The sequence below is a fragment of the Cydia amplana genome, chromosome 4 (genome assembly GCF_948474715.1).
Source record: "Cydia amplana chromosome 4, ilCydAmpl1.1, whole genome shotgun sequence".
NCBI lineage: Eukaryota > Metazoa > Arthropoda > Insecta > Lepidoptera > Tortricidae > Cydia > Cydia amplana.
In genome coordinates, this window is record NC_086072.1 from 996,734 (window position 1) to 1,019,175 (window position 22,442).

Genomic DNA, 22,442 nt, shown 5'->3' on the forward strand with positions numbered 1-22,442 from the left:
TCTTTGGTGAATCAATAGGATAGGAATTATGACATATCGTAACGGTTAAGCGTATGAGGTCATAGATGAAATAACTTAAATATTGATAATGAAGTAAAGTTTACTGCCAAGCGTGATAAAATTTAGAGAAAAGTTATTAATAAAACCAATCATACTGTTAATAAACATAAACAGCTCTAGGTATACAAATATAGAGGAAACATATATGAAAAAAACTTCAATTACACATGAAGACCGGTTCACTTCTAACGTTTAGTAGCAAATAAGTTTATAACCAGCTTTGCCTTTATTGGACGAATCTATAATGATCGGAATACTAGAAATGAAACAAGGTTGTTGAGTAATCGATGTATCAAAAAAGTAAACTTGTCTTGGAAGTATTACTAGATACATTTATAGATACTGTTTTAAAGCTTGGAAAGATCTTGGCTTTTAAATCTTTGTCTATTAGAGGATTAATTATCGTTCAGACGTTACCCGTGTCGTTGTCAACAAATGAAGAAGATTGATTGATGATTGCGAAGAAAAAGCATTTAAACAAGTTAGAACAGTTCAACGTTCTAAGGTATGCAGTTAGTGAAGTGACTGACGGAAGTGATGGGGTCAAAAATTAGAAGTCAAGATCAAGTTGAAGTTATTAGAAAACAAAATGAGATGCAATAACGTTCATTGTGCAAATACCAGGAAACGTTCGCGTTAAAAGAGATAATAAATGATCTTTTGAGAAACATGAATATCAATGAAGTGTACAACATACTCGTATTTAGATTTGTATACGGATACACTATGATGATATGAGTAAAATAATACAGAAGCGTTAGTAACTACTATGTTGTTTTACAAAACTCGCTAGTTGTTAACCGATAGTTTCAAATACTGGATATCAGTACGGTTACCATCAGTTTGTCACTGACATAAACGCCGTCGAGAACGTAATTTACTTTCTATACATCCCGTGTGCACTAATATGCGAGTGCGAGCGAGATGTATAGAAAGTAAATTACGTTATCGACGGCGTTTATGTCAGTGACAAACTGATGGTAACCGTACTGTATATTTTTAATTGAGGTGTGCAATGTGCAATAAAACTTTAACAAATTAAATAAATCACCCGGAAACCAATAAAATGATATGATTTTACAAAGTAAAAAAAACCACGGCCAACGTTGCTTAACTTCGGTCAAAAATCACGTTTGTTGTATGGGAGCCCCACTTAAATCTTTGTTTTATTCTGTTTTTAGTATTTGTTGTTATAGCGGCAACAGAAATACATCATCTGTGAAAATTTCAACTGTCTAGCTATCACGGTTTGTGAGATACAGCCTGGTGACAGACGGACGGACGGACGGACGGACGGACGGACAGCGGAGTCTTAGTAATAGGGTCCCGTTTTTACCCTTTCGGTACGGAACCCTAAAAAAACTAGGAATGTTTAAAAGCAAGTTTGAAAGTGCGTGAGTGTTTATTTTCGAAATGCTTATGTGCAATTTAAGTTTTATTGTCGTCAATTAATGTGCAGCAATGTTAATTTGGCAACATACATTCATTCATTTGCAAAAATATTTACAAAATGGAAATTAAAAGAATACCAACGTACTTTTAATCGACATTGAAGCGTAAAAATCTTGAAATACAGCTTTAAATTTATTCAAAAGATTTAAAAGAGATACATGATCTCTTACCTTCAAAGACATATGACTGGATTTCTTGTTCTCTTGTTCCAACTTGTCTGAACAAAAAAAGTAAACAAATCTCTACAACAACAAAAAGCAAACCAAAGATTTAGAACTAATATTCCGACGATAAATAAAGAGAAACGAGGATGTCTCGCTCGATAGTCGTGTGAAATAAGTGCGCGTGAGCATGTAGCCGCACACGCAGCGTCGTGAGCTGAAAAGAAAGGGATTTACGTTGAGGACCTACGAGACATATAATTCAGGGAATTATGAAACTGAGTATAATTTGCCTTATTAGCGGAAATTTTAACCTCTTATTGCAAATTTTAATTTAACTTACTGCATTAAATAAGATACTGTTCCAACTTCAAAAAGCAAACTAAAGCTTCTGGGACTGAGGAGGCTATAAAATTATTGATTCGATTACACATCTTTGAAGACTAAATCTCAGACTCAATTTCAATTAAGTAGTATCTTTATTTGGTAAAAAAAAACTGAACATTTTTGAAGTACGTACCTAAAGAACTGTACATTTTTATTTAATGCATAATTATACATTATTTTGCCATTAAATTTCAACTGCCAAATATTACATCTTTCCAAATTCCAAAAAATACAAGTCTAAAATGTAGTAACGCCCACTTAACATCATTTTTTTTAACCACAATAAAGTGAACTAAAAGAAAATGATGTAACAATTCTTTCAACCCAATCTTTATTTCCAATTTCCCGAAATCAGACGTCTATAAATGTCAGATAGATAATGAATCATTGTCTCCCATTTGCTTACTATTTGGGTTCGATTACCTCACTTACATAATGAATGCTAACAAAAACATGATTAGTTTCAACTCTACTTAGCCACAAGCAAAAACTCCGAAGCAAAGAAACTATATTCCTCGGTGTTCTTAAGTTAAAAGAATTCAAGTCGCACCGGTACACGTTGCAAAGTCAAATGGACTTAATGACGAATGAGACAAGGATCTTTATTGTACGGCTACAAAAGACAGGAGTCAGGTGCGTGAAAATGAAAGTTGTTCTCTTCCTGTTCACTCGCTCGCCTCGACTCCCTGGTATGGCAGGGTACTTAGACTTTGATACGGTGGCAAGGACGTTGCAACTGTATCGAAATAAATAAATGTTACACGTTATATAAAAACTACTTTATTCTAAACATTTGAATATGCCACTGTAACAAAACAAAAACAAAAGATCAACAACAATAAAACAAAATGAAATCAAATTCCAAAGTCAGTTAAGTAAACCAAATCAGATAACGGAAGTATGACACGAAAATAAAGATGCTTGTAACAGATACGGTGAATTATTGTCACCAAGCAGGTTGGTTTATGATTATTTTATGCAGCACAAGCGAGATGAAAGGAAGAGTATGGAACACAAATCGACTTTCACTCGGCAGACGCTAAAAAGTGAAACTGGAATCCGCGCGGCGATAAATGCGATAATAAAATCTCTTTTAGATAAGGATATGTTCAATATACAGTTATCTTAAGTAAAAGCTAAGTAAGATAAACTAAACCGGCAATTGAAATATTTGAAATACAATAACTAGTGATTAAAGTTAAATAAGCATCTGTAGCACTTGTTGCAAGGTTATCGAGTCAGGTCAATAAGGGAAAGCCAAGGCCGATAAATAAGGGTAAAATTGCACATCACACAAACACTCAATGGCCGATGATGAAACACCAATAACAATGCGTTCACGAATTCGCTATTCTTAACTATTAAGATTTAACTGTGAAATATTTTATGGAATTTATTTAAAAGAAGCAAAATACGTCGATACGCGGCACGATTAAACGCTGAACTTTTAAGGTCACAGTTAAATTAAATGTCAATTGAAGGTAAACCATTCGAAAGGATACCTTTAAGGATCAACGGAATCCATATTCTACGCTTCTGCGTCTTATATGGATCTTGTCAAATACCGCACGATTTCTGTACAACACAAAGCGTGATTAAGAACAAAACGAGCTGAGACCTCGTTTGTGTATCAAACGTATCAGATAAGACCCCCCGACCGCGTTGCGAATTTCTCTTCAAAGAAATCATCGCAAAAATAAACGAGAATTAAATTAAACGGACATTGATGTCCGAAGGATTTGGCATGTATGAAAGAATGCACGTCATTGCAAATGTTTTGATGAGCGATAGGCCAATCACACGTATCACAATATTCATCGAAATGTTGATATTTGCTCAAGCGCACTGAGGGCCCATTGTAAATTTGCGTTTATTGCGAAGTCCTTGCAAAATAAAATTGATGAATCTTAATGTTTTTCTGCTTTTATTTCGAAACATACAATTATTACGGCCGACAGCCGGATGTGGAGGGCTCTTTTTTAACTTGTCTGTTCTGGTCGTGCAAGGACACTTCGCTTACCTCCTGTTCCCACATTTTTAAGGTCACAAGGATCGTTTTTTGTTCAGAAACGGAGCACGTTTCACACTAAAACTAAATTCACTTAATTGTATTTCTTTCTTTTTTATCGCATGCATTTATAACAATTTAAAAACGTTTAAGCATCATCATCTAAACACGTATCATATCAATGCCACTAACAAAAGTGGCAGTTAGAATAATTGCAGTAATGCAATAATGTTATCTCTTAAAGACATCGTTGCACCGATCTTCAATTACAGGCACAACGACCTTTTAGAACATATAATTACTTAACACGCAACGATATATCAGGTGGATTCACTAGTGACAATTCATCTTACGAAAGGCTCAGCGGCTAGTCGACCTAGTGACGCAATATCACTTTTGCCTACTATTTAAATGTCAAATGTTGACCCATGACATGAAGATGCGGCCACCTGTCTTGCCTGAGACCCCAATTTAGGAGTGTGGTATTTGTGGCCAACTATAATGAGGCAAAGGACTGCGAATTTCAAAATCATAAATCACGCTTATCTCAAATTGATTGCCAAAAGCAGTGTCCATCAGGCAAGAGATGTATTTGATAGATTGGTTGCAATATGGTTTCCGAGCGTTATCGATACTTAATTGGTACCAGATCATGTTGCAAAGTATTATGTAAATGTCGATACAAAAGTTTAATCGGGTTTATCAAGTTTTAAATGTACCAATGACTCTATCGATAAAAAATAAAAACGTATTGTTGAAAATAATATAGGCAGAATCATGACGTAAAGTTTCACTTTCATCTCACGTCGTGTGTTGAGATTGCTCGTACAAAGTCGTGATTTAGCCGCAATTAAGGCATCCACAACGATTATATTCAGCGTTTACGATGACGAAACTTAAGTCATAGGGACTAACATCCTGTACGTATTTATTTAGTTTCTAACGTAACGTAACGTAAGACACGGGTTGACTTGAGTTATACCACTACATGAGGCAAATAATTATTTATTACAATTCCAAGAGGTTTGTAGCACATTTCCAGGATATTTTATTTGTACAATAGCATATTCTTCAAATTGATATCATATACTAAAAACAAAAGATGGCATATCGTCGAGAAATTGGGATGGGTACCACCGTGACGGGGTTGCCTAGAAGGCCCTGGGTTTACCGCGAAAACCGATATTAGCAATTTGCGGGGATCTTTCACTTTAATCCAATGAAAGCGTAATTAGAGTGACAGAGAAAGATGCCCGCATTTTGCGCATTTCGATTTTCGCGGCTATAGCCCAGGGCGTTAGTTGAAGGCGTCGGTTCGGATCCGCCTTGGTCACTGGGAATCACATTTTCTTTACTAATTAAAAACACAAATCAAAATATTTGATAAAAAATAATTCGATTTGTTCTCAAATGTCACGTTTGGTAAATAAAGCGTTGCAAAAACCAAAGAATTTTGCTAATATAAGACTTAAGACAAACAGTGTCATTGATGTTGTCACAAATTAACAAGTCGAACAGGTGTAGTTGGCCAACGGTGTCAGTAACGTTGCGACACCCGGCGCGTGAACGGTGACCGCCGAGGGACACGGTTGTATAATTCGTATTTAGTACTGTTAGAAGCTTATTTAATTACAGATGCTGAGTTGCATACAGAGATGGAGTCGTCATTAGATGTCAGTCTTGTATTCTGTTTTTAATAATACATATGGTTGAAATATTTACAGCAATTGTTAAATACAGTCAAAAAAAATTGAGGTAAAGTTTGAATTGCTAAACTAAGAACGAGCTTGTTGAATAAATGCATATGACAGTATTAAGTTGTGAACTTGGCCAAACAGAAAAATACTGATTCGTTTCTTGAGAAGTGGCAAAATCAAAAACTAACACAGGTTGAATTTTGGAAGCGCAAACTATATTGTATTACGACACTAAGGTTCTTAGAGAGCGCTATGTACTCGTAGTTATGGTATTTATAATCAACGAAATATGTGACTATTCATACCACTTGTACGTGTATTTACAATTCAGAGTTGTCAGAGTAAGCTAACATGTTGCAATGCCAATCTCTCATAAACAATTAGGCTAACCCGAGCCAGATGAGCTGGGTTAATGCCGCACCAACTACGGCGATAAATAGTAAAACTTGTTTGAAGCAACATTCTGTATGCTCTGATATACTAGGCAAATTTGTGGAGGTCGCAAAGTGCAAGATTGTGAAATCTTAATCAAGATTCTTTACCATGTTCGTTTTATAACAAGTAAAACGATTAAATATAATATAACCCGATTTTAGTTTGCATTGTCGTTATGTACCTCCTTTTTAATGTGATTTGATTAAACATGTTAACCGACCGAGCCAGAGGATTCCTTTGACATTTATCAAAATCGGCTAATCAGTAGTCTGACGCTCTGGTGGAAGACACGAATCAAACACACCCATCACATGCATGCATGTATAAATTTGCCCTTGCCGTGATCGGGTAAATTTGAAGCATGTGTGATAGGCATTCATTAGAAGGAATACCTTACGAATATAACTAGAAGTCGCAAAACCGCATATTTTAATATACCTAAAAGTAATAAGCTACATTTTAAAATTAACAAATGTGAGTATTTAACCAAATTGTCGAAACATCACGCTGGGTATACACAGCGGTTCGGTTATGCCCCGCTGGAATCGATTCAAATCAACCAAGAAAATGATTTGCAGAAAATGAAGTGTCATTAAGCCCTCATTGTCAATCGGTGCAGTGACCTCACCGATTAACTTTGTGTCTGGTAATTCTTGGAGAGAATAATGACCTGTCGCCGCAATTATTTTTTTATATACTTGTCATTTTAAATCGCAAGTTCCTTATATTCTGACCACTACTTTGCCTCATCATCATCAGGATTTTAAGGATAATTCAAAGTATTTTAACAAATGAAGTCTGATAACGGGCCATGAACAACTCAGTAAATTGACTGTTCCTAATTTAATTATACTACTATTGTAAACCCACTCGTATCCTAATTTAAAATCCTAAACCATAATAGGCTAATAGCCAATAATTGGCACTAAGGCCAAACGTCAAATGTCTAGCCTATTTAGAGAATGATCTCTAGATAAAGCAAATTCATTCAACTGTAAGTTCATGTTATGCTGGTATTGTAACAGCTGGTTTCCGTACTGTATAATGGTCAGATTGTTATTCCTCGGTCACGAAGTCGATCAATGGGTCAGAGTTGACCGGCTTCTGCGATTGACAGCTGGTCACGAGTCTTTATTTGCAAACAGACGACAAAGTAGCGGTTAATGGTCAACAATGCTTTTGAGGCTGAATTCGCTTCCTTTTTATCATTTAATCTCTTGAATACCGGCTACACGTAGTACATAGGCCTAAAATAAGTTTTAATCTTTATCTAAATAGACAAATGACAGAGTTAAATTTTAGGCTGGCAAATTTTGAATTTAAACTGCCAGGTTAATCTTGTCTATTAAAATCGATGATCTCTATATTATATATGGATTCCAATCAGGCCTGTCATTTTATTAGGCATAAAATCTTAAATCGATAAGTACGTATACTAATTAATTTACGACGCTCTTTAGTTTTTGTCAATAATCAAAGCCGGCTTCCAAGTGGAACGTGTAAATACCTGTTTCATTTTTTCACTGTCTGTGAATACTTGTTGAGCGTTTATTTCCAATTGCATTTTAAAGGTTATTTTAACTTGAAGGAAAATTACTGAGATTAAAATCATATGTCAACAGCGCAGCTATTGTGGATTCGTTCCACCAATTTTGCATTGAAGTGAGTGTCAGCCATTGTTGTCAGTGACGTATTATAATAAGTCACGATTATTATATTGAAGATGTTTTAAAAAACGTCACAACGTTAACTTTCACTGTTAGTATCATAAGTCATGTTAATAATAAAAGCGATAGAGATTCTGATTAGAAAAGTGCCGATGTAAGTAAGAATGAAAATGGAAAATGTTTCATTGCTGCTAATATTGCACAAGATAATAAAACAAATGAAGATAAAGCAGCAATGGAAAATAAAAGAGGCAATTTATCGATAACGATGTCTGTAGCAAATGTAACGCGGTAAGCAACATCAGTGCATTGTACAATAGTTCTCACGTCCTTAATAACTGTAGACAGTCGGAAACGATTGCAAAAACGTAGCCAGAGACAAAGGGTAGGAAAATGGTGAACACGCGGAACAATTAAATAATATGGGAGAGGCAAACCGCTAATTGTGTTTGGATTCTGGTAGATTAGATTACAAATTTTGTAGACGCAAGCGTGTTCCGATATGTCGTCATACCATCCGAATTTAATAGTGCCTCTACTGTATATGAAATGAAGGTGATATCTTCATAATAGGTATAATGTAGGTATAACTGGATGCTGATAAGCAATAATGTGTTTACCCACATAAGCAACATTTTGAGAAAATGGCGTCTAAAGATTTTTTCGCGGTTTTTGATTGTTTGATCTAAAAATTTAAGATTTTGATAAACTGTTGTATTTGTCAGTTTAAATACGATTAATACTAGTGATTTGTACTTATAATTTTCGTAATAAATTTAAATTCGGCGCAATAATCCCCTTTTTTTATTGCGAATTGCATCATGACGTCAAACTTTCCCAAGAACGTGTCATTATACTTAACACAGTTTTGCTAATTGTGTAAATCTGCCTTTGAACTTATAATCAACATGTTATAGCACATAACTTGTTGTGGTTAAATACTAACATACTATAAATTTTGTTTTGCAATAATCTATCAAGCCTCATAATAGTCATAATGCATTGATATGATATTTTTTTCGATTTGCAAGAATGATTCAAGTGTAACAAGTTATTTAAAATCATTATAATTATAAAAATAACATTATTTTACGAATGCACATACATTCAAATTGATGAATTTGGCATTTAAAATGAATGGCTTAGGAAAACTACAGCACTTTGCCGTTTTGTTTAGTTTAATTCAACAAACTTTCCTCAAAAATAAAACCCTTAAAAACTAATGTGATTGCGCTTTATAAATACCTTGTTTCGATCAGAATTAGTATTTATCTCTTTAAAATCGCAACAATTAACATATTTGTGCACTAGATTCGTAAAATTACTTATTATAAACACCATTTTTAGCAGCAGCGCTTCTGGTATAAAAAAAACCAGAACTAATGGAATGTGATTTACGCAATAATGAGTTAACCTCTCTTAAGACATTATTGACATTTAAGTACGCGTTCTGGCCATTACTGCAATAAGTTAAGGCACTAAACGCGTTAATGCAAAACAGACAACACAATGTTAACGGATTTGTGTTAAACTTTTTTCCTTCTTTTGGAATATTTATAAATTTCAAATCACTAAGGTCATTTTTGCAAAATGAAGTCGAGCGGACCAGCTTCAATATGGCATTAAAATCTCATTTTTTAAGTTTTTGTGGGTTGACACATTATTGCTTATCAGCATGCAACTGTGAAAATAAAAGTAAAATAAGTGTCAGTAACCTTATTTGTGAACATCTTCGCTTTTGGCGAATATTTCAACGTCAAATTACCAATTAATGAAGCCTAAAATGACTCGCAACCTTTTGCTTGTGCAATATAATTCTGTTATAAAAAGTTGTTTGCCTTTTCTCGTGGATTCTAATGACCCCTATGGGGAGGTCAAGTCAAGTGTGGATCCAAATATATGTGTGAATATCGTGCGGCCTCACGATCGACAAACATGTCCAATAACATTAAAAATAATTTTATTTTTGTACAACATCCATAATTTGTAAATTTTGAGTTTAATATTTAATCCTTAAATGCTACTACATATTTAAGATTTACTACATGTTTTCGTTTGATGAATGAAACGAATTCTCAATACATGGGTATATTTATAAAATCAAATTCTTACGGCGCGATTCGGAAAATGAATAAGAGATTCACTAGATATGAAATAGTAAAGATATATGACTTTCCACGGCAAAAGGTACCATTGTTCCGGCTGAATATTGGAGTGGCGTTAATAATAGCGTAAGCCCCAGCCGCCATAAGGTACCTTTTATCGTGGAACGTCACATATCTTTACTATTTCATATCTAGTGAATCACTAATTCATTTCTCGAATCGCGCCGTTAGACAGTTGTTTAAGATTTTATGAATAATGTAGACAATTTTAAGAGGTGACTGTTTTTGAGACAAATGTGTTTTTAACTTATTATTGGGGTCACGCTAAAGGAGCGACAGGTAATTAAACATAATGGTTAATGATTGTTGAAATTTATTAAGACACACAAAACTTTATGGTCCATTGTCAATATGATTACTCAGTTGCAATTGATTGCGTATTAAGTTTATGAAGATTACATAAACTTATTGCTTTTGACATACGTTATTGCAAAATTTTTGCAGATATCTTTTGGTCTCAGAAAAAAATCTTTTTTGGTATTTATAGTCATACCTTCTACTCTTTTGATCTATGGAAAGAAATAAAATAGTGGGATATTTTATGTAAGTCTTACAAGTTTAAATTATGAAAAACTTAAAGTACCACATTATACTAAGTAAGAAAGGAAAATTTGGGAATAAAAAAGCTAACAATTTTCAGTAAGAAAAACCCATAAGTAATTTCTGAGACTCAATCTTTGTGCGCTTGTATTCGGATTTTTTTTTTTCAAAAGATTCCTCTCTTAAATCGCTTCTAATAAAGTATACTCGTATTGGTTATTTAATTATACATTGTGAACCAAATACTTTCGTGAACCAAATAGCAAGTCTAACGACCATACGTTCATGTTCCAGTTTCCAGCCTTTTCGACATCGTCACCAATCCGCCATCTCACCGGTCCACCGATTATTCCACAACAGGGGAACAACGCCACCGCAAGATTTTCCAATACATTGACATAATACGAGCACCAGACTACTGACAACAGATTCCGTTATAAGACGCTTTATCGTACTTCTTCTTCTTCCTCGCGTTGTCCCGGCATTTTGCCACGGCTCATGGGAGCCTGGGGTCCGCTTGGCAACTAATCCCAGTAATTGGCGTGGGCACTAGTTTTTACGAAAGCGACTGCCATCTGACCTTCCAACCCTGAGGGTAAACTAGGCCCGTATTGCGATTAGTCCGATTTCCTCACGATGTTTTCCTTCACCGAAAAGCGACTGGCAAATATCAAATTATATATCATACGAGCCGGGGTTCGAACCCGCGACCTCCGGATTGCAAGTCGCACGCTCTTACCGCTAGGCCACCAGCAAGACGCTTTATCGTACGCAGGCGTAAAAACACTATGCCGTGAAATTATTATGCTGAGCCGTGAGTCCCTTTTTAGCGCCATGCTGTATCATATCAATTATGTCAATGTCATCTTAATTAGGTACTCAGATTTTAATGATTGACCTTTAATGTATATATTTGGTGTTAAATAAAATTTATCTCTCTCTCTCTCTCTCTCTCTGAAATCTCACCATTCAGTTGCATGCTACGGCATTTTACGTTACTTCAACAGTGTGTCTAAGGGCCCGAATCGAACAATGCTTCCAAGTCACTGCGATACAATACCGTTCTTTCAGTGTCAAAAGTGACATTTCTTCAACCAAACTTTTGTCACTGACAGATCGGTATCTATCGCAGCGACTATAAGCATTGTTCGAATGCTTTGTGCTCTATAAGGTAAGTGATCTTTGACAAGCGCATGTTTACCGGCATAACATTCTATTCTATTAAAACGTACTATGTAGTATGAAGTTAGTGCGTAGTTAAGCTGTTTTTCTTCCAAGTGATATGTTATTAGAAGAGTAGCGAACCGCGAACATCGCTTCGATAAGTTGATTGATACGTAGAAAGTGGATATGATTAGTATATTTAGTGTTGTTTGGTGTTGTTATTGGTTTTGTTAAAGTGCCGAAGATAGGTCGATATTGTTGATTGCTTTGAATGATGATATGATTAGTGATTACAAGGACAGTCAAGGATTGTCATTTAATTCAATCAGAGGTTAAAGCCCTTGCTACACGGTCGCCGACAAGCCCCTCAGACCGCGTGGCCTTGGTCTGGACGGACCGTGTAGACAGTTGTTTCCAACAAAATTTGACCAAAACTCACCAAGGTCAGACCAAGGACAGACGGTTAGAAGGCTTGTCGGCGACCGTGTAGCAAGGGCCTATTACGGTTTCCATGGAAAAATATTGTTCTTTTTTAATAAAAAAAATTATGAGTTGATCCATTAGCGATATAACTTTCCGGCTTTTTCAATTAAAATATTTAAAATATTTTTCTAGTTATATATTATTATGTCTTACAATTAGAATTTTAATACTTTCCTTTAGCTTTGCAAACATTTTTAGTTTAGATTTTGCGTGGTTATAAATTGAAGATGGAACCCCTGATCCATCAACAAATAACGTACCCGTGACACCTTGGCACCACACCTTTTCATCCTCTTCCATCTGATTGGAGATGGCCTGAGTAAGATCGTCGCGCGAACGCTACAGGTCCCCTTCCGCTCTATACTTATAACGCAGCGAACACCGGCGAACAACACGCGAACGCGAAAAGCGAAGCGATGCGGTGCGGGTTGAATCAATCCTTTGATACCTATATATGTAGAAGTGTCCTACGTCAGGGGGGTGTCACTCCGCAGTTTAGGTACATTTGGCCGGCGGCCCATCGTAAAAGCGTATAGCAGTGGGCTGCCGCTCGGTGTGCACGATAGTTGTGTCACGTGGCGCTCGCGCAAAATTGAAAATACACAATGGCTTCGAAACTTACTTCCGCGAGAGTCAGACATGCTATCTTCGGATAAAAAATGTATGTTTACATAATCAACGTTTGTAATTCCTACATATTTATCTTAAAAACAATAAATCAGTGGGTATAAAGTCTATTTTATTCCGTAGACTGAAATGACATTTCATAGTATGAGATGACACATGATGTTCATACTATGAAATGTCATTTCAGTCTACGGAATAAAAAAATAGACTTTAGGTATAAAAACTTGTCAAGTGATAACCCCGTGCCGACACTCACAACTCGGTCATAAAACTGCGGCGCGCAAAAGAGTATCACGGTTCGTGCGCGGTTATAAGTTTCAATTTTGCTTGCAGGCGGCGATATAGGTGTAATTTTATACCTAAACCTGACTTTTGTGAAGGAGTGAATTTTCTGTACGGTAGTACTATTAGTTATTCTGTGCCTACGTGGGCGATCTCGTTGCGAACGTGAACGCCGTGGGCCCGCCGCGCCGTCCCGCGCTTCTGCGCTTCGCGTTCCCGAGTTGTTCGCTTACGTAAGACGCAGCGTAAGTATGGTCATAGAGAAATAAGTAAGACAAGAGTGCTCACTCCATACATCAGTTCAGACTATTAATTTCAGTATCTACATCTAGCATCGAGTAGCGGAACTATCAGTACTGCTATTTGACAATAGATGTAGCACCGACCGGAAAGTCTTATCTCAACAGCATAAGACTTTCCGGTCGGTGCTACATCTATTGTCAAGTAGCAGTACTGATAGTTCCGCTACTCGATGCTAGATGCTAATAGTCTTTTTGGTACTAAAACTGATGTATGGAGTGAGCACTCTATGTATTTTTTTCTCTATGGTATGGTACTGTACCTTATAAAGTTTGTCCTTCTGGTACCAAACGTCTTCTTCCTCTTCCATCTGGTTGGAGATGGCCTGGGTGAGGTCGTCGCGCGAACGCGACAGGATACGCCGCCGGGATACCATCTCGCCCCCCGTCACCGCCTCGAAAGGACCAAGGCTGCAACAAAGAGAATTCCATGTTAGGACAGAGATAAATCATCCTGAAGGAAAATAAGGAGGGTAGAAATTGGCTAAATGAACGATAGGAGTTACTAAATATTTTCCTTGCAAAATCGAATGTTTTTTTAGAAATCTTGTGTTTAAAAGAAACCTCAAAATTTCGTATTATCTTTGTTTATGATGTCTGTATTCTTGAATGGAGACCGTTTACGGACAGAAAATACATGAAAAATCAATATATTCTGGTAGAGCCCAATTAATTTTATATTTTATTATAAGCATTAATAATGATACAACGATACCGAGAATGAATATGGGAATGAATACGCTTTCCGTAAACATTAAAAACACTTTAAAATTGTGTGTTGAACTCTTAGTGAAATCGAAGCAAGTTAAGCAACCAAATCGGAAACATCAGATATACCTATATAACAGTATGCATTTCCCTATTGTGAGCATGAAGATAACAAAGCATCGTTTAAACATTCAAATACATATTATAATATACAGACTACAACTCAATACCTGCATTAATAAGTAAATAAGCAACGGTTTACTATAGGAAGTTATCAACTAGTAGAAACTTTCATCTGGTTACCCCAACAAGCCATAAATCTAACCACAACGCTCGGAAGTGGTAAAGAAAATGGTACTTAGAAATGCGATACGTTTACAAAGAAATAAGCCAATGATTAGAGTTAACAGCCTACTTAAAATCTCGCATCGAGTTACATAAGGTCAGATGTGAAAAAAGGCTTTCAGAGAGCCCAAAATTAACTGTTCTGTTTACCAATACTTGAAGTTTTAGCTTTATGAAGGCTTTACAGACTGAAATTTTCAGAAGCCGATATGACAGTCGCTTATCTACAAACATCAATCGAAAAGTAAAACTATATCGGGATGAAAGATGTGAACGAAAAACAGTATTTAACATTCTCTATATGGGTGAATCAACTTTTAGAACATTGATTTCGTTTCCCTAGACTTCCTAGCAAAAAAAATCAATTTTTCATAAACCATGTTGAATTTTTTACTTTTTTGTTTACGCGGGCATTATTCGATTCGTAAATATTTAATTAATACAATAAATTAACAACTTGATGAGATAAAAGTTACATTTTGTACGGTAACGCAGTAGAAAAAGGCAAAAATGGTGTGCCCCTAATTTTTGTATGCACTCTAAAAAAAATTTGGTTGGCCCTATCAATATCTTGATAGTCGTAATCAAGCATCTTGATTCCATACGAGCCTAACAAGAACTTAGACACATCAAATAAGGTAATTCTGATTGCTATTACTATATCTATGTAACTGAACCAATTAAGATCTTGTTCAATATTTACACGAAAAATAATTATGCTAACTAATTGATCCTAGCAAGATCAACTAAGGGCTTGATAATTATTATCATGATAAGTAACTGTACCAACTAATACAAACAAGTCAGTTTAACTAAGATTTAGGTCAATATCAACATGAAGAATTACTGTATTAACTATTTGACCCAAATAAGTTCAACTAAGAACATGATTACATCGACTAATGCACCTTATTAGCCTGAACTAAGATATTGTTAAATTTGAATCTCAATTGTTTAATCATTTCAACTAAGATGTAAATCAATGTTAACATGAAGAATTACTGTATCAACTATTTGACCCTAATAAGTTCAACTAAGAACATGATTGCATCGACTTATGCATCTTATTAGCCAGAACTAAGAAATTGTTAAATTTGAATCTCAATTGTTTAATCAGTTCAACTATGAAGCTTGTCTAGTACAATATACCATTCTTCATCAATTGTACTAGTACAATAAAACACAACAACAAACAACAAGCTTCATAGTTGAACTGATTAAACAATTGAGATTCAAATTTAACAAAGTAAAGTTTTATGAAAAGGGGGTAAATGAATAAAACAAAATATATATATAATAAGATGTTATTTATTCATCTAAACATTTAGAAAACTAAACGTTTTACATTTAAAAATCGAACTTTCTTTTACATACCTTACATATATATTATAATTAACATTTAAAACGGGCTACAAATATAATGACCGTTTGGCGTACAACCGTCGATTTCCCCCTTATGGGTACCCGTTGGCGGCAGGCTCGGGGACGTCTGTCGCCTACACGAGGGTCCCTGGGATGGCCAATGCGCAAAAAATGGCGCACTCTTAGAGAAGTAAAGGGAAACAGTTCCTCCGAAGTCGAGTCCGCAGTTCGGACAGCCGCTAGCGGGGTTTCGGAAGCATGGTCCCGATCGTTTCCCGTGCCTCGCCTTAAAGTCTTGAGGCGGCCAACAGGGGTTTTACTGGGTCTACCCACCCAGGTCTACCTGGGGTCTCATTAGTCCACAACAGGGATTCCCACATAACCATCCCGGCCCGTCCCCGCGCCTTTTATTCCCGTCGGTCGCCGCGATTAGCACTTGCTCCATGTTGCACATACACTTATACATTAGGTACACAAAGCAAAGGTAACACGTTCACTGTTCTAGGCTTGCCGTGAAATAAAGGCACAAGTAAAGTTTATTTCGTTGACGCGTACTTGAATGACTAAGTAGTTGAATGTTGAACGTCGAGGCTGAGACTGACTCCCCACTCGCACGGTCACAGGCGCCGCAGGGGCGCGGGCGGGGAGGACCGCGGGTGCACCGGCGCCCCCCTACTTATCTCTTGATTGAACGGATTAACTGATTATTTAATTTAATTATGAAGAAAATCGATTTAACAAATAATTCTTAATAGAATGGAATATTAGTTTCCTAATTAATACAATAACTTGATCATAATGGGATTGAATGTTTTATCTTCGTTGTTCTAAATATTATATGTTTAGTTGATTAAAATACCAAGTCTTATGTAAATCAACAAAGAGAAAATAATCACATAAACTATTAAAATGTTCATAACTATTAACATATTTATCTGTTTTAATTAATTTGTTAAGGATTGAATCAACCTACGTTACATAATTATGCCAACAAGTTAATGATAGATGCAAAGTATACAATTGTTAGGATTAATAACATACCTACTTTATTAGTTCAATCACAGATACACTTATTGTTTTAAGTAATCAGGTTTCTTTGATTTATATAAGATCGTTATTGTTATAATTAACTTAACGTCAACTAAGAGAAAACTGCTCTTAGTTGGTCTTCATTTTTTAGAGTGTGGGAGATAACTTTTTTCTCCTGCGTTACCGTACAAAATGTAACTTTTATCTGATCAAGTTGTTAATTTTAATGTGTTCTTATAATTTTAATGCTTATGGATCTAATAACACCCGTGTAAACAAAAAAGTAAAAATATCGACATGGTTTTTGAAAAATCAATTTTTTATTTGGTAGGGAGTGAAAGCTAAAAGAAAATTGACGAGTGTCAATTTATCAAGTATTTTCATACAAGAGTTTGTATGCAAATACTTGATAAATTATGCTAGCCCTCATACACGCCAAATATAAATAACTACGAACAAAAAAATTTATACATCGAGTAAGGCCTTCTAATACTGAATGACTGAAAACGACATTGCATTGCAAACAATGCGACATTTATTACCATCAGATTAAATGTCATTTTGTCCGGATGTTCATATCCGACGTTATGGAATTCGAGTCGACAATGAATAGAAACCATGCGTCATCATAGAAACTGTAACAGTAATCTCTGATAACAATAACACAACGAGATGTTGATAAATGTTTAGATTATCTCGTCAATACATTATACAATCGTTACTTTCTATAGCCGATTACGAATAGTTATCTTATACAGACAATGGTAGGGTGAAAGCCTGGTTGTTAGCACCTTTGGTTATTATTGTGGCTTCATCAGAGGCTATTCAGTGGTAATTGACGTCTATCGTCAAAATGCATAGGTTATCCGATTTCAAATGAGCATAAGTCTTGGGCATTTTCTACCAATCGTGAGTCGTGATACGTGAGAATCATCCGGTATTGGTACCTATGTTTTGTGGAGGGAGAAGAAAAATCAAGGAACCTAAGGTATATCAGCGACCTGCAAAATTGCTTAGATACATTATAGGTACTGATTTGTTAAGTGACCATGCAATTTTGCGGCTGGGCGTACACGCTACTCGACTTGTTGGATTGACTACGTAAATTTAGAAAAAAGACAGAAAATTAAACACAATGCTTCTAAACATCATAAAAAACCTAACCTAGGTCGCTGCCAGCCGGGGCAGGGCCCAAGCTGCCGGTGATTAGGGCTGCGGAGTCTGGAACCCCCGGACTATCCGCGCAATGTCCCGCAGCCTTGCATCTGATCCTTGATCCAGCCCCTAGCTAGAGTCTCTTAAAGTGTTGGTCGAGACTCTTCGCTATGAGACCGTTCGCTGTCACGGCTTATCGGGACCATGAACGTCCCCATTATTATAATTAAGTACTTGTGTCTTTTTCAAGAAAGATGGAGTGACTGATACGTGGGAATCATCCGGTATCGGTATGTTTTGTGGTCGATCTGATTTATATGTATTGATCTAAACGGCTTACGGATGTTGCGACATATTATTGCCTTGGATGCTTGGAAGTATGATTGTCCTTGTGAGTTGTTGATATATGAGATAAGTTAACACGATATAATGTTTAATATAATTTAATAACAAATACCATTTTAAAATAAAACGTCTGGCCATTATGTCTTACCCTATATTATTTAAAATGGATGACGTTAATACCTACTATCTTTTATGATTTGGGCTCGAATGTAATATTATCAGTTTAAGCACGTAAATGTAGATTAAATCAGCAAAATTATTGCTTTGTCTGCAACCTTTGGTGTCAATAAAATTCCGAGAAAGTTTCTGTTCGGTTCTGTCACATTTTGTCACGATTTATTTTCATCGCTGATACTAAGATATTTCATTTTGTTAAAATATTCACAAAATACATTCAACTTTAGTTAAACATCCTAAGGCCATTAAAACAAGTTACAGTGTTTTTACAAAACCAAGTTACTAACCAGAATGTTCTTAATTCAAGAATTTAGTAACTTTGATGAGTCAGTTAAGGAAATACATGACATCAAAATTGTATCAACACTTCTGAACCTTACTACAATGCAATAAGGCGAAACCTGTATACATATTTTTGGCACAGATGAGTAGGTAGTTCCGCCACCCACTATCGATTGTTGCAGATAATTTTGCCTTTATACGGTTATCTAAGAAGACGTCTTAGTCCTTATATGATATATATTTATATGTTATGGAAATCGATAATTATGAGATCAGCCTTTACTTATAGGTGATGATTGATGATGACTTGACAGTAATTATCTATAAATTATTAGTCAGTCAGTAAACTAAGTTACTATAAAGAATGAACACAGAATGAAAAAAGTTGTTGTTTGAAAAAAGGCATTACCTACCTACTTGTCTTTAATAAAGAACTCTTTATAAGAAGACTCTTTATATCGCTAAGATGAGCAAAAAAAATTAAAAGATAGATCAGTACTATTATTAGAAGTATTAGAACTAATTAAATTATTTTCAGAATAGTTATTTACGTTACGATACAAGTGCAGAAAAGAGGAAATTCAAACGAGTGGCGATAAATTAAAACACGACCGAAGGGAGTGTTTTAAATCGACACGAGTTGCGAATTACCTATTCGCACGTGTATCCGACAACGTTTTACAGTACATATGGCCCTTTAGACTTTTGACATACACATCACGAAAAGTGCTATTTTACGCACTAGTGCGGGAAAATAAGGCCATATGTACTGTAAAATATTTTGAAAGAAAGAAAGAAAGAAAATACATTTATTTACGTCAAACTAAACCAGTTAATTACATAAGATATATAAAAGAGGTAGACGTTAAAAAGGACCCCGTAATGCTACGCTAAGCCGCAGCGCTGATTTTAGCATCGTAACTACATACATTTATTCAGTTTTTCACGATATTCATTCATTTGTAATTTAAATACAAAACCTGCCTTTACAATGTTTATTTATGCTTGCTTAAGGTTTAAACATCGAACAAATAAGTCAAAAACCAAAATGAGGTTTCACACCTCAAACCGCACCTGAATCGCGATTAACTCACTTTCATCGAGAAAATTATTGAGCTAAAAACAGCTCTCGACTTTCCCACTATTAATGACATGGCCTCAAATTGATTGGCAAGGCATTGCTAATGGCTATGCACTGGCATTACTACTGCATTTTATACAGCAAGGTAAAATTAACCTTATGGGCGTAGGTATAGATTCTAATTTAATTGGCAGTGATGTAATTGTCTCAATTTTCTTGTAATTAAAGTATTTGCATTGGTGTTTGTAATAAATAGCTTCTATGGAAGCTGGATGTTTGCTTAGAAAATGAATGTGTCCTTATTATATTATGTGATAAATAACAGTTATATGTTTTACAAGGGCGCAAAGTTGTTGTTTAACCGCTTGTGCTAATGTTGCGAGGGTTTCAAAGCACGAGGGTTAAACAAAATTTGCCTCCGAGTGAAACACAAAAATTTTCACCACACCAACTCGAAGCAAATATTAAATGTAAAATATCAAACAAAATCAAATCCAAATGAATGTTATTAAATACTTATCATCCAAAATCATCATTTAAAAGTCAATTCTACCAGCAAACATCAGAAAACAACTCAAAATTTGCATTTGATTACTTTGCCTCACATGTGAATAAAATGCAACTTTGCTATCGGTTTTTGAAGTGTAAAGTAAGCCTTTCCGAGCTGGTGTGGTGAAAACATATTTAATTACACAAACGGGTCTACCGCGATATAATTTCATTGTTTTTACCTTGTGCTTGGTGCTTGCTGCTGCTTGAGCTGGTGCAACTCAGCTGAAACGTTGGAACTTAAGGTAAAAACAATGAAATTATATCGCGGTAGACTCGTTTGTGTAATTAAATATGTGTACAAAACGGGAGAGTTAAAGTGTTATAAATAAACATTACGTATAATTTTGGTCTGTTTTTATACCTATTTAGCGGTGATAAAGAGTGAACTTATTTAGAGAATTGCTACGAATTTAGACGTTAAAAATATTTGTAGGTACATACCTACTGTAGTTTAGACAAAACACTAAAAACAAAGATGCATTGTCATTTATTAACAATATTAATAAAATCTTGAATTATGAGTATTATGACGCATATTCGAGCGTCATAAATCAGGTCACAGAAGCAAAATTTTATTAAACTATTCAGTTTGTCTGCTGACAGGGCAATTGTTACAATGTTTACAAAATACTCATGTACTCTTCATTCGTTGGTACGTGCTGTAGGTACCAACATTATACAAAGTATCCAAACATCCAAAGTACAAACAAGAAATTCACACATAAACATTTTTATTAAACTCCCTTATCAATATGTTAACCGAATTGAATGAGAGGAACCGCCGAAGGTGATGCCAATGCCGAACCCAATGCCGCACATTGTTCTATTCGGAAGGAAGCTTCGCAAAGAAGACACTTGTGCCCTTCAAAAAGACTTATAACACCAAGAACTGAATCCTACATTAAACCTTAAAGTTGAATCATCAAGGTAGAGTTTTGAGTAGCTGTTGAATTAGATATAAGTTCTTTTTAAACGTGGCGTTTAAAAGTCTTATAGCACCAGGAAGCAAAATCCTAATTTCAACCTTAAAAGTTAATATTTAGGGTACAATTTGAAATTAGTGTGAAGAGGGATATTAGATTCTTTGGTAAGTGAAGTAGTAAGTGTTGATTTGATGTGGAACTAATGGTAGTATGAAAGAGTTCATGAGTTTGGTACTACGCTATTGTTGGAAATTCATACGGCAATTTGATAATGAACTGATGAAATTCGTGGTATTTTAGATTTTCTTGTGAACTCAAATAGATACTCATTTGTTTAAGGTACATAGATACTAGTAGGTACAGTGGTTACTACATTATTGCTTGCTGAATATTTAAACAGGATTGGGATACGGTTTTAAAACAATTTCTAAAGTAACTACAGGTTTAGGTACTATATTGTACTGTACTGTAGAAACGAAGAAACATGAAACTAATAAGCCATTTTTAAAATACATATATGGTATAAAAAAATAATCTAAAAACTGATAATTATGATAAGTATAATGCTTTAAAATAGTCTTTAAGATTAGGTATATTTTGATATGTGGAGGGCTCTACAGAAACATGTAGCAATTTTATCATTATCAACAACTAATTCAACAAGAACAAAAAGCTCTGTTATAATCAAACACAATCAAAATGACGTAACAAATAAACGATAACAGTCAAAAGTAAACCAGTTCCTTACAAACAGTAGGTCAGTTTACTTTCACACTTGATTTACTTCGCTCCAGTACAGCCAGCATCGATAGTACTATGCTACTCATAGCATAATACTAATAATGGTAGATAATTGTAGATACTTTGGACGCATAGTCTCAACTATGCGTCCAAAGTATCTACAATTATCTACCTCGTATAATTAGGACTTCCACATCAATTTTGTAGTAGATTCCACCCTTTCTACCTTAAGGGATGATTTTCGTAAAAAAAAACTATCAAAATGATAACCGATAATGAGGCTTTCATGAGTGCAGCCCTACAATCGGTATTAGA

The 22,442-nt window shown here is 35.3% G+C and overlaps 1 protein-coding gene and 1 long non-coding RNA gene across 4 annotated transcripts in view; one reads left to right on the plus strand and one right to left on the minus strand.

Annotated features, from left to right (window-relative positions):
* Positions 1-22,442, minus strand: part of LOC134663062 (uncharacterized) — a 258,300-nt gene that overhangs the window by 103,674 nt on the left and 132,184 nt on the right. For all 3 annotated transcript variants that reach the window (XM_063519369.1, XM_063519368.1, XM_063519370.1), the window contains exon 2: positions 13,691-13,838. In XM_063519369.1, the coding sequence (XP_063375439.1) occupies positions 13,691-13,804 (114 nt within the window). In that variant the 5' untranslated portion in view covers positions 13,805-13,838. The remainder of the gene's footprint in view (positions 1-13,690; positions 13,839-22,442) is intronic.
* Positions 1-22,442, plus strand: part of LOC134663122 (uncharacterized) — a 407,475-nt gene that overhangs the window by 49,340 nt on the left and 335,693 nt on the right. The gene's annotated exons all lie outside the window — the stretch shown is intronic.